This window comes from Sabethes cyaneus, chromosome 2 (assembly GCF_943734655.1).
Source record: "Sabethes cyaneus chromosome 2, idSabCyanKW18_F2, whole genome shotgun sequence".
Classification (NCBI taxonomy): domain Eukaryota; kingdom Metazoa; phylum Arthropoda; class Insecta; order Diptera; family Culicidae; genus Sabethes; species Sabethes cyaneus.
Genome location: NC_071354.1, coordinates 93,554,609 through 93,568,209, shown reverse-complemented (window position 1 = coordinate 93,568,209; position 13,601 = coordinate 93,554,609). Strand labels below are relative to the sequence as shown.

The following is a 13,601-nucleotide window of genomic DNA, read 5'->3' as shown; positions in this document are numbered from 1 at the left end:
ACGAATCATCCAGTATATTTTAAGATCATAAGCATCTGCACCAGTTCCAAAAGCTGAGGGGGTACACCAGATATGTTTATGAGTAAGGATTGTTTTGACCCAAGTGGGGTTGTACTTATCTAATCCGATAAATCCAAGGCCGGATTATCGAAATTTTGACTTGATAATCCTGCAGTCAAACTAATGTCTATGTTGGTCTGAAACTGAATCTGGTCTATGTACTTGAACAACCCAGAAATTTGTCGAAGAGATTTATCGTAAATACGCAGCTAATTTGTTTTGTACTTAGTAATTCTCTGGCAGTGCTCGATTGAAAGAAGCTATAATGTTTTTTTCGGAATTTTCCGGATTACCGAATTGTCGGATTTTAGCTGTTGGATGTCGATTTAGCGGAAGTATACTGTATTTTAACTTTACGCTACAACTCAGTGATATAATTTGTAATGAAGTCTAGGAGATTCGTTATTACGGAATGGTCATCTATGAATCCAAATTGGTCTGATGAAATGTAATGAGTTGAGGTAATACTGCACTCATAATTATTTCGAATAATTTGTAATGCCATTATTTCAAATAACTAGTATTGTCACGATCAGTTTTGACACATCGCTGATCACCATTCTTGGAGACCGGAAACATCAGAGAATGCTTCGAAACCTCCGAAAATTTTAAAAATGTAATACAAAGAGACAGCTAATGCTTAGGAGCAATGGAAAAGGGCAACAGGAGGTATTCCATCCGGTCCAGCACAATGCCATTTCTTCAAATTTTTGGCAGCAGCGCTAATCATATCAGAAGTAAACTCAAACATACCGAAATCGATAAAGTCATTTGGAGCTTTCAACGGCTTCTGTTGGTCAGGGGTCACAATCGAAAACAGACGAAAGGAACAAATTCTCACTACGTGTCCTTGAAATCCGGAACGCTACTATCACTAGAGCTTTTAAAAAACCTTACTAACTCTTATAACCTTATTTTAAAATTTAAATTGATTAATTTATCCTATAAGAGCTGAGCAATAGAGAAAGTAGATTACTGTATAGATTCGCAATCCAAAATTCGAACAGAAATAGTCGCATGAAAAGACGCCTAAAAATGATTTTAATGTACATACAATCACTGTCAAAAAGAAAAACACCTTCACTGTCATTTAACAACTGTAAAAACAAGCAGCAATCCGTGTCGTTCATTAAATGAATCGTTTGTTTGAGAAAACTCACAAACGCCATTTTTATGAAAATTGACTTTTTAGCAGTTTTCGAATCCTTGAGGATGTCTACATCTTCCCTCAAAGCTCCAGACAAAGTTAGTTTCACCAACCCTTTTAAATTGGGGTTTTACAAATATCCGTCTGTATGAGAAACCACAAATCACGAGCAACATGTCAAAAGGTACAATGTGCAAATGAGGGAATACACACAATGGCATTATGAGAATAGAACCTTGTATAAAGATACATATAGATAGAAGTCTACACAATACATTTTAGATATTATCATAGAACCTTATACCAAAAAATATAAAGATTGGCTCAAAATTTTGAGAAAATCAGTTTTTCATATTTTCCAATAATTGTGTCAAGTGGACTTGCGGGGTTTCTCAAACAAACGATTCAAATGCAATTTTCATGAAACTTTATCCAGTCGGTTTGACCACCCAATAAACAGTAATTGAAGTCACAGCTTAATGTTCTTCCGACTGCTGATGTACTTCAGCGTGATAATGGCATTATATGAGCTGCAGATAGCTTCCCCGTTGGCCATTCCGGTGGCAATAGCATTCCGATTCGAGCTCAACGCAATGTACCTTCTAATGGTTTGCGCTGGATGATGACGAATCTCCATGACTATAAAGTAGTTATGCTCTATACGTACTCAGCACTTCAACCGAGTGCACCATTCAATATCCCCTCTCTTCGGAACAATATACACTCATAAAATCCACAAACACAAACGGAGGTACATAGTACTATAAAAAACTTTAGAAAAATATGTCAAGTGTCTGCAATAACCGTACATATTCGCCAGCCAGAGACATTGTTATGGTCGTGACTTCAGGACATTGTAAGTGCACCAAGAAATGAGACATCGAGCTTACGGTTGAAGCGAAACGGATCGCAACGAACCAAAGCACATTTCGTCAGGATATACACAATGCATGAGAAATAGCGAAGATATTGCATGCTATTACTTTTTGTCGGCTTTTATTCATGTGTTGTGGCAACATTTCACTGGAATCAACCGATTGTGGCTGGGACTGGTGCAACATGGACCAAAAGGCTGTGAGCCATTATTCTTATCGCCTAGGAAACGATGATGCAAGCAGCAAACAGCTCCACAAAAGCAACCCTAACTAACGAATATGTGCAGCTCACCAGTCACATATTCCAACTGTCATCCTAGTTGATTTTGTTCCTTACAGAAGCTTCTCCATCCAATACTGTGCAGGGCCACACGACAGAGAGTCACTCACACACTTTATGAATGTCAAAAAGTAGCCCGAAGCTACCGAGCGAAGCGCTAAGAATTTATACAAACGAAATGATAACGATCCTTTTACTGCTGCTCTTCTGGTAGGTATCGCACATCGTAATTCAAACACTTTGGAAACCTGTCTCCGGTCGTCTATTCACTGTGAGATAAGCGCGAGTTTTCCCCGCAAAAGCAAAATGTAATGGCAACCATACCCGACCACGGTATTACTTTTAATAAGTCAAGTAGCTAATCAGTATGATTAACAGAAATGCAAATCCCACTAAGGACGTACAAATATGCTTCAAATTTTTAGAAAATATCTGAACTGTTCGATTTCTCTAAATAACATTCACGTAAAGGTTCAGTATGAAATATCCTATTTGTACCGTAGTAAGAAAGGTTACAGCCGTAAGATCAAAAGCCAGCAAATTTATCTGATTGAGTGCCGTCGTTCACCTTTTCCGAGGTACACCCGAAAACTCCTAATTTTCATTCTCGAAATTAGGCTCACAATTTTATTAGACCCCTGATTTTGTTGGCAAAAGTTATTTAAATCAAAACGACCACCTGGAAAAAAGGGAACCGAACACGCTTCTACCATCGGTAAACATTACACCCGCCCTTATGCTACCGTAATACAAAGTGCCGAAAATGAGTTTCATGAACTTTTATCTTATTTTTCCGGTGCTCCCACTCCTTGCGGTTTACAAAGCATGAGTAGAGAGAAAAAGAGCGACCGATCGACCCAGCCCCAACGCAACGCAACGGTCGGAAGTGATATGACTTTTTACCCTTCGTGAATGTAAACGGTAGCACCTTTCACTGAGCCTTTGATCTCATCCAAACTTGCTGGCTGTTATTTTGCAGTATGTTCAGGATTGGTTGAGATTTTTTATCATGACGTTATGAAATTTTCTCGATTTCTACCATCTTACAAGTTTAACGCCCGCTGTACTAATTGGAATCATTGGAACCGGCTCGAATTATCTTTGTTATTAATTTGTTTGTTCGAAAATATGTACCGTGTTTCATGTACGGTTTACATCTCATCGAGTTTATTGACCACAATAAGGACTACAAATCTAGAGTCACTTCAGTGTTTCCTTAATTGCTGCGATGATTTGCTTCACTTGTCCAAGGATGTATGCTTCGTTGTTGAGCGTTCTCGCTCTAAGAATAGAGGCAAAACCAATGGAATTTTTGTGATGATGTTATGTTTACACAATCATGCTAACCAAGTGTTGGTGACATGCTTTCAGGACACTCTTCCTGCCAGGCACCGGAAATCCGATCCGAAAAGCAGAGCAACTTTCACGCCCAACTATAACAAATGTGCTGAGCAAAGCTAAAGTGCGAATTCTTTTGAATAGAAATAAATTTGCTGTTGGTGGAGCAGCACTAGCTACTAATTGCTGTACTTTCAGAACATAACATCCAACTCATTAACAGAAGCTGCAAGCTAGTCGTTGAACAATATAATGAGAAAAATAAAATCAGCCTTCATCGTTTGTTAAGTTACGCATACAAAAAGCCTTGATTGGTTGCTCATGCCCACCAAATAACTTTCGAGCTTGCAATTCGATAAATGGTACTCATTTCCATAAACGTAAGTTTTGCTTACCTCCTCTTAATGAGCAAAGCAGATTTTTCCTCTATTCTTTATTGTATAAAAATATCAACAACATATCCTTATAACCTTACTGATAACCTAATCAGGAATATTAGGCCATTATCAGGAATATAGTTTTCAGCACCTTGCGACAAACATGAAAGTCGATTCTAGATGGTAAACCATATACATAATGATATCTGGAGACTATTTATTGTTAAAGTCAATATCCAAAATTTCCTGAAATTTTTAAGAGACGATTTTAAATCATGATGAACAAAATATCGGCAACTTTTCCTCTAGAATTTTAGACAACTTTTCCCGTCAGCATCATCCTCTGACACCGGACGATTCTTCATCAAACGTCATTTGTCAAGCACATGTTTTTTGACATAAAAGAATCAGCGCAAAAGGGTTGGCAAAAGAGGAAGATGGTCTCTTACAAGGAGGGAAGAAGGTTCAAATTGGTAAAGGGAAGCGTTTCTCTTCCATTTGGAAAGATAGCAGTTGTACAAGTGGCTAGATTTCTGAAAGGGGGATAGAGTGGTCATTAACAATGGGGAGGTTCAAAAACGTAACAAAGGTTTTGTGTCGATTTATAGGAATTACCGAGAAGAAGACAGATTTACAAGTGGCGGTTTGCGGTTAGCACTCATTGGGGAATCATTAACAAGCCAGTTCATGTGGTACACTAGAATCTCGTTTTACGTCCGTTCATTTTACGTGATTTCGTTTTACGTCACTTTTTTTACGTCCAAATTTTGAATTAACGTCCTCTCGTTTTACGTCCAAAATTTGAATTAACGTCCACTTTTTTTACGTCCAAAACTTGAATTAACGTCCTCTCGTTTTACGTCCGAAATTTGAATTTACGTCCTCTCGTTTTACTTCCGAAATTTGAATTAACGTCTTCGGGAAATGACTGCCGCCTTCAAGATGGTATGGAAAATAACGCAGAATTGACTCACTACGTGACGCTAGTGGGAGGGGGGGCTCCCATACAAATGAAATTCAAATTTACTCATAACTCTAGAACTAATCAAGCAAAAGGAACCAAATTTGGCATGTAAGGGGTTTTGGAGGCAAGATTTTTTTCTATAGTGAATTTAGGCCTTTGCCTTCTTTAAGAAGGGGGATCCCATACAAATGAAATATAAGTTTCCTCATAACTCGAGAACTTATCAAGCAAATGGAACCAAATTTGGCTTGTGGGTGTTTTTGGAGACATGAATTTATTTTACGATGCTTTGAGACCCCTTACCCCTGTGGTACGAGGATAAGGACTCTCATACAAATAAAACAGAAATTTTTTCGAAACTTCCCGAAGACCGTAACTTTCTAGATAGCCAGCAGCGCAACACACCGCTTGTATAAGAATGCTACATATATGCTAGCGCCACGTAGTGAGTCAATTCTGCGCTATTTTCCATACCATCTTGAAGGCGGCAGTCATTTGAGTAACCTTCCCGAAGACCGTAACTTTCTAGATAGCCAGCAGAGCAAGGTACAGCTTGTATAAGAATGCTACATATACGCTAGCGCCACGTAATGAGCGAATTCTGCATTATTTTCCATACCATCTTGAAGGCGGCAGTCATTTGAGTAACCTTCCCGAAGACCGTAACTTTCTAGATAGCCAGCAGCGCCAGATAGAGCTTGTATAAGAATGCTACATATACGCTAGCGCTACGTAGTAAGTCAATTCTGCGCTATTTTCCATACCATCTTGAAGGCGGCAGTCATTTGAGTAACCTTCCCGAAGACCGTAACTTTCTAAATAGTCAGCAACGCCAGATAGAGCTTGTATAAGAATGTTACATATACGCTAGCGCCACGTAGTGAGTCAATTCAGCGCTTTTTTCCATACCATCTTGAAGGCGGCAGTCATTTGAGTAACCTTCCCGAAGACCGTAACTTTCTAGATAGCCAGCAGCGCCAGATAGAGCTTGTATAAGAATGCTACATATACGCTAGCGCCACGTAGTGAGTCAATTCTGCGCTATTTTCCATACTATCTTGAACGTGGCAGTCATTTGCGTAAACTTCCCGAAGACCGCAACATTCTAGATAGTCAGCAGCGTAAGATACAGCTTGTATAAGAATGCTACATATACGCTAGCGCCACGTAATGAGCGAATTCTGCATTATTTTCCATACCATCTTGAAGGTGTCAGTCATTTGCGTAAACTTCCCGAAGACCGCAACATTCTAGATAGTCAGCAGCGCAAGATATGGCCTGCATAAGAGTACTACATATACACTAGCGCCACGTAGTGAGACAATTCTATAATCCATACAATCCGACGAAAAGCCCTTGATCTGCTAAACAACTTTGTCGAAGACACCAACGTGCTATACGGTCAGGATCACGAGTTATTCCATGTTGGAACCAATTATGTCAATTCGTCCACTTTTTTTACGTCCAAAACTTGAATTAACGTCCTCTCGTTTTACGTCCAAAATTTGAATTAACGTCCTCTCGTTTTACGTCCGAAATTTGAATTAACGTCCACTTTTTTTACGACCGATTTGATTTACGTCCCCCCAATAGTGGACGTAAAACGAGATTTGACTGTACAACTGCCCATAAATGAAAAATTGGTGAATATGCCATTTTTTCCAAAACTGAGGTCATAATATTACATGATAGTATACACCCCAAACAACGCCCCCAATTGCCCCGTAAAATTGCTGTAGCCGCAGATCAAGTCTTTCGGATTATTGGGAACAATATTCGCGATGAGTAGTTTGAAGGTAAGTATATTTGACCGAAAGAAGTAGCGAAAAGATACACCGGTGTGATCTGCTATGCAATATATTTGTTACTAAGCTGCCGACTGCTGAGTGCAGTGGGCTTTTATCGATCGATATGGAAGGAGAAAAGCTACCTGAGTAATTAATCGATTCGGTTCTGATAATAATTAATTGAGACGGGAAAGCTGATTTTATGCATTCGTGCAGTTGGTCGTCCCTAAATTACGATATGCTTTAACATACCGGCCTCCGTTAAAAAGGCGTCTTTTTAACCAATTTTATCTCTTCATTAACCCTTCTGTTGCTACTAGCTACTAATCCATGTCTCCTTCACTTAATTAAACTGTAACTTATTCTAATATAATTTCTTATGGTTTCTTCTTGGTTTATATATATGTTAATATTTTCTTCGTTCACTATTTTCAGCCTTGCGGGTTACATAAGTTGCGTTTGACGATGTCTACGAATATGTTCCACGGTTAATTGCTCCTCGGTCTGCTTCGATTTTCTGGTTTCATAGGGTCGTTCCTGTCCGCTATGCGTGCGTCGGTTTTCTCAGTGAGGTACCACACTCTCTTGGTTGCCTTCTGGATGTGATGCATGCGTTCGGATATTTCTGCCAAGTTCACAAGGGAAAAGCCTGTCGTTCCTCCGATTATCCTTGTTGGTCGCTCCGAAGACTGCCGTAACATGCTGGAACAAACATAGGCGGCTTTTTTAATCAATAAATGAGAATAGAAACAACACTTAACTGGAATGGAGGCTACCGGCCTCCACGGGTCCATTCCGGACGATGATCGTTGGCATCTAGCTACTGAGCGTACTAGTGCTTAGGCGATTTGGAAGTCATCCTTCAGGGTTCCGGTGCGTAGAATCAGTCAACAGGTAACAGTGGTTGCTCTTCATCCGCTCGGCGAAGGTTCCACAGGATGACATCGTCGCAGCGCATTATGGAGGAAAAAAAATCATTGAGTTTTTTGCGAGTTCATTAACATATATAGACTTACAAGGATGGGAGGCCAGATGGCCTCCCATGTTGCGCAGTGGAATACACTGCGATCGTTGGAAGGATGGATCCTTCTTACTGGTCAGTGGCTTCCCCACCAGTTTGCTGAATCGGTAGTACGCAAATCTTGGAGATGCTTCGTCGAAATTCACCGTCCTTCGTTTGGACCGTGACTACGCGGATATGATCGTCGTCGCCCTTGAAACAGTTGACCACTCTACCTACTCTCCACTTGAGGGGTGGTAGATTGTCCTCTTTTACCAGCACCATGGTTCCTATCGACACGTTGTTCCGACGTTGCGTCCATCGAGTACGAGGTTGCAGTCCCGAAAGATATTCTGACTGCCACTGCTTCCATATTCGACGAACATATTCTTGAGTTTGTTGCCATCTATCTAAGTCAGCGGTTCCCAAATGGGGGTTCGCGAACCCCCAGGGGTTCGCCAAAACTTTAGTTCGCTGTAGAATAGTATAGGGAAATCCGTCAGGGGGTACGCGAACCGAAAAAAGGTTGGGAACCGCTGATCTAAGTGATTCAGTGGGATGTTTTCGAGATTTGGCTCTGGGATGGCTGTCAGAGCGCGGTTGGCAAGAAAATGCCCGGGAGTGAGTACCTCTAAATCGTTAGGATCGGAGCTGAGTTGCGTAAGTGGGCGAGAGTTTAAGCAGCTTTCTATCTGAGTTATCAGTGTCAAAAATTCATCGTGGTAGAGGATTACGTTGCCAATAGTACAGCGCAGGTGTTTCTTTAAAGATTTGACGGCAGCCTCCCAGAGTCCTCCAAAATTCGGCGATCTTGGTGGGATGAATTTGAAAGTAATCCCATCTTCACTGCAGTGGCGAGTGACCATCTCCTGATGCAACTGCGATTGAAACAAATGGGCAAGTTCGGTAAGCTCTCGTTTGGCTCCCTTGAAGTTAGTGGCGTTATCACACTGGATGAGTTCAGGCTTCCCTCTGCGAGCTACGAATCTTTTAAGTGCAGCTATGAACGAGCTAGTCGAAAGATCAGCGACGCATTCTATATGGACCGCCTTTGTTACTAGGCAAACAAATATAGCAATGAAGCCTCTGACGAGAGCTGCCTTCCGTGCAATTCGGTACTGGAATGGTCCGCAATAATCCACCCCAGTGCGAAGAAAAGTAAAGGCAGGCGTAACGCGTTCGGGGGGTAACTCGCCCATTAATTGCTGCAACACCGTAGGCTTGCATCGAAAACAGTTGACGCATGAATGGACTATTTGTCGCGTAAGATCTCTAATTCGAAGTGGCCAATATTTTTCACGAATTACTGCTATCATGAGCTGTGGACCAGCATGTAGCAGTTTTGTATGATAGTGTTTTGCTATAAGTTCGGTAAGTGGATGTTTGTCTGGCAATATCAAGGGATGCCGCTGATCGTAAGCTACGTGGGCATGACGTAACCGGCCTCCAACACGCAATATTCCCTCCGTTATCACTGGAATAAGGTTTTTAATCCGAGAGCTGGGCTTAACTTGACCGCTGGAGGATATTTGTGCTAGTTCTGGGGCAAATCTTTCTGCTTGGGCTAGTTTGACAAGAGTTAGAGTGGCATAATTTATTTCTGCGGTTGAGAGAAATCCTGTTGTTCGACTCGAACGATTTTTTACTTTGCAATTATTGGTGAAACGCAAGATCCATGTGACTACACGGACTAATTTTCCAAACGATGAATAACTCAAAAATAATTCATTTGGAGGTGCAATGTTGATCGAAAGTGCCACTACCTTTTGTTCCAATAATTCTGATGGAACATCTTCTAGCTTGGGACGTACTAGTGGTGGCCAGAATCTAGATGACTGAGACAACCAGGGAGGGCCATTCCACCACAAAGTTAGGTTAGCGAGTTGAGTAGCATGCATTCCTCTTGATATGACGTCTGCCGGATTTTCGGTACCTGGTACATGAGCCCATACTCCTCGGGCTGTAATTCGTTGGATTTCCGAAATGCGATTAGCCACAAAGGTCTTCCATCGTGACGGACAGGCAGCCAGCCAGTGAAGAACGATGGTCGAATCCGTCCAGAAAAAGCATTTATAGGTTAGGTTTAGACTTGAGGCCACTTTTTCAAAGAGGTGACTCAACAACAATGCACCCGATAGTTCCAAACGAGGCAAACAAGTGACTTTTTTAACTGGAGCCACTTTGGATTTGGCGGTAAGCAGGTTTACATGTACGCTGCCTGTCGATGATACGGCCCTTATATAGATGCACGCTCCGTATGCCTTCTCGGAGGCATCACAGAATCCATGTAGTTCCAAACCAATTACCGCTGACGTGGATACCACCCAGCGTGGTATTTTTATTAACGATAAATCTCGGAGACCTTCACTAAACTCGTTCCATTGTTGATTTTGTGACTCGTTCAATTGATCATCCCAATCCTTTCCATCTCGCCAAAGATCTTGCATGAACTGCTTAGCTAAAACAGTAACCGGTCCCACGAGACCCAGTGGATCGAAAAGTCGTGCTATATTAGACAGCACCACGCGCTTGGTGATTGGAAATTGTTGGTTTTGTTTAGGAGGCTCAAACAAAAACATATCAGCTGCCGTATCCCACTGAAGTCCAAGAGTTTTGATTGGCGAATGTGAAGAATCCAATTCCAACACTGTACGTTGATCTCTAAATGAGACCGGGATTGGCTCAAGTACAGCAGAATTATTAGAGGCCCACTTGCGAAGCTCGAAACCTGCAGAACGGGTTATGCTCATCAATTGCTGGCAAAGTTTTTGCCCTTCCTCGATACTATCGGTTCCAGTAAGTAAATCGTCCATGTAAAAATTCTTTCCTATAGTTTCTGCTGCTAGTGGAGACACTTCCAAGCTGTCACGAGAAAGCCTTTGAAGGCATTTTGTGGCGAGATAGGGGGCTGACGAAGTACCGTAAGTTACTGTTAATAGTTGATACTCTCGAATGGTTTGCGATGGAGAATCTCTCCATAGTATCCGTTGAAGAGGCTGGTCAGACTCGCAGACTAATATTTGTCTGTACATCTTTTCGATGTCCGACACGATAGCAAACTGTGGCACCCGGAATCTTAAAATCATAGTCAGAAGATCATCTTGTACGAGCGGTCCCACCATCAACGCATCGTTCAGAGATACACCGGAATCTGTTGAGCACGATGCGTCAAACACGACTCGTAATTTTGTCGTGACACTCTCGGGACGCACGACGCAATGATGAGGCAAATAATACGAAGGCCAATCGTTCGCCGAATTCTCGATTTCCCTCATATGGCCGAGACGTATATATTCATGAATGAAGTCGGAGTAAGCATCTTTCAGTGCTGGATTAGCTGACAAACGACGTTCGAGCGAAAGAAATCTGCGAGTAGCAATCTCTCTCGAATTTCCTAGTTTTGCAATTACCGAGTCTCTTCTCGGTAAGGCGACAACAAAACGACCGGTGGAATTCCGAGTCGTATGTTTGGCGAAATGACTCTCACAAGCCGATTCCTCTTCCGACAACGTGCTCTCCATTCGACAGCTCTCGAGTTCCCAGAACCGAGATAATTGTTCTTCTATAGACGGTGCAGCGCAAAAATGAGCCACACTGGTTGCTGGCCTTGAATTGCATTTCATACGGCCCGAAATCACCCATCCTAACGCAGTATTTTGCAGACAAGGTTTATCAGTACTGCCCTTGAACTGACCTTCTCTCAACAAATCGTAGAAACTCTCAACGCCGAAAATTAAGTCGATAGAACCGGGTTTAAAGAACGACGGGTCAGCCAGTGTGATGTCTGATGGCCAATCAAAATCGGACACGTCAACAGTTTGAGTAGGTAATTCCATCGTTATTTTTGGAAGGATGTGAAAGTTCCAACTAGCACTGAAGCTAGTGCCATGCGATTGCAGCTTGATAATAGTTGAGTATTTGGATATTGTAGACGACAAGCCAACGCCGCTGATTGGAATAAAATCTTTTTTGCGCTTCGAGTTTAGCTTTTGAACGAGTTGCTCCGATGCAAAATTTAGTTGGGATCCAGAGTCGAGCAAAGCACGAGCCCACAAGAATGATCCACTGGAATCGAACACTTTCACTAAGGCCGTTGAAAGTAATACGGTTGTAGGTACCGTACATCGGTGGCTGGTTGATGGCATTGAATTGTGGCTGGTTGAAAAGGCTGATACTGTGGGGGTTGGGTTCTCAAGCGACTGTGAATGACTAGATGATCGTGAGGGTTGTAAGAGCTTGCTTGCTACGGACGACGAAAGAGGAGGCTGTACTTCGGGCAATGCAAGGTTGGCATTTTGTGGTTGATTTGGTGGATTCGAATTAGTCCGTTGATGTAGCATCGTATGGTGCCTTTTATTGCATACGCGACAAGCTCCACTAGAGCAGTTTTTAACTAAATGTGATCGTGATAGGCAGTTTATGCAAAGCATATTTTTCTTTGCAGCTTCGAAACGTTGGGCAACTGTCATGGATCGAAACTTTTCGCAATGATAAGGTGAGTGTGCTATTTGTTTGCAGAATGGGCAAGAATTTTGCGGAGGCGAGATGGCTGGGTGAGCAGTTTTCATTTTATTTATTGAATGTTGAAGAGAGGGAGTGAAGCGTGTAGGTTCCGAAGATCGATTTTTGGAAGCAACGACAGATTGCAATATCAGACTATGACTGCGTAGAAAATCGATAAGTTCCTCGTAACTGGGTACATTGCTGGACTTTCGATGCGTTTCCCATTGGCGCATAGTAGACGGATCGAGGCGAGAGCTAAGCATAAAAACTAGTAAGGTACTCCAGTTATCAGTTCGTTCCCCCATTTTCTCTAACATTAAAAGATTCCGTTCATACTCATCGATCAACCGGTTAAGCGAATCGTGACACTCTTTTTTCATTGGCTCGACGCTGAACAATGATTCTACGTACGATTTAACGATCAAGTACTTATTTTCGTATCGTTTTTCCAGCAATTCCCACGCTACTAAATAATTTTCGGAGGTTACGTCAATCACTTCTATCACACGTTTGGCTTCACTGGTTAAGGACGAATTCAGGTAGGAAAATTTATCCACATTACTAAGTTGCGGAGCAGAATCGATAAGCGATTTAAACGAATCGCGAAAGGTTGGCCAGTCTTTCGTACATCCACCAAACTGTGGGAGTTTGAGTTCCGGTAACCTTACTCGCAATTGGTTAATAGGTGCCATTGGGGTCGATGGGACGGGATGAGCGTTAGTCTGAGTTGCGAATTGGTGACGCTTGCGAATTTCTGATTGGAGAAAACCCTTCAATGTAAGGTAAGTAATTTCGACTTCAGCACGTGTTTTTCCAGAAGCTGCTATTGTTCTATCATGACCATCACCATCGCCATGTTCTAAAAATTCTCCCTCATCTTCTAATAAATCTAATTCAACGCGAAGTTCCTCATATTGAGCAAAAATCGATTCCAATCTCTCTACCCATGAATCCAAATTATCTCTATCCTTCTCCTCTGAATAATTTTTTATCAAATCCGAAATTATCTGCAGAGAATCGATACAAAATCGTTCTTTCTTGGTCAGCTTTTTGATTTTACTCGCCATTTTGAATTATCCTTATCAGGACAAAGGGATCGATCAGAATACAACCACGTGCCTTAGTCTGCTAGCAATTTTAGTGAAATCCTGAATTTCGTTAGTTTCAACTAGTTAATTATGCCCGAATTGCGAATAAACTATTGCCGACGCACTAATAAGCACCGTACCACTTCAGAGATGCATGCAATAAGCAAAGCGTACTTACAGAC

At 41.8% G+C, this 13,601-nt stretch overlaps 1 protein-coding gene across 1 annotated transcript; it reads right to left on the bottom strand.

The window, feature by feature from the left end:
* Positions 1-9,698: 9,698 nt before the first annotated feature.
* LOC128735701 (uncharacterized) lies at positions 9,699-13,023 on the bottom strand. The gene is made up of 2 exons (XM_053830184.1): positions 10,036-13,023; positions 9,699-9,788 (listed from the first exon to the last, which is right to left on the bottom strand). The coding sequence occupies exons 1-2, from the start codon at positions 13,021-13,023 to the stop codon at positions 9,699-9,701; spliced, it is 3,078 nt and encodes a 1,025-aa protein (XP_053686159.1).
* Positions 13,024-13,601: the final 578 nt, after the last annotated feature.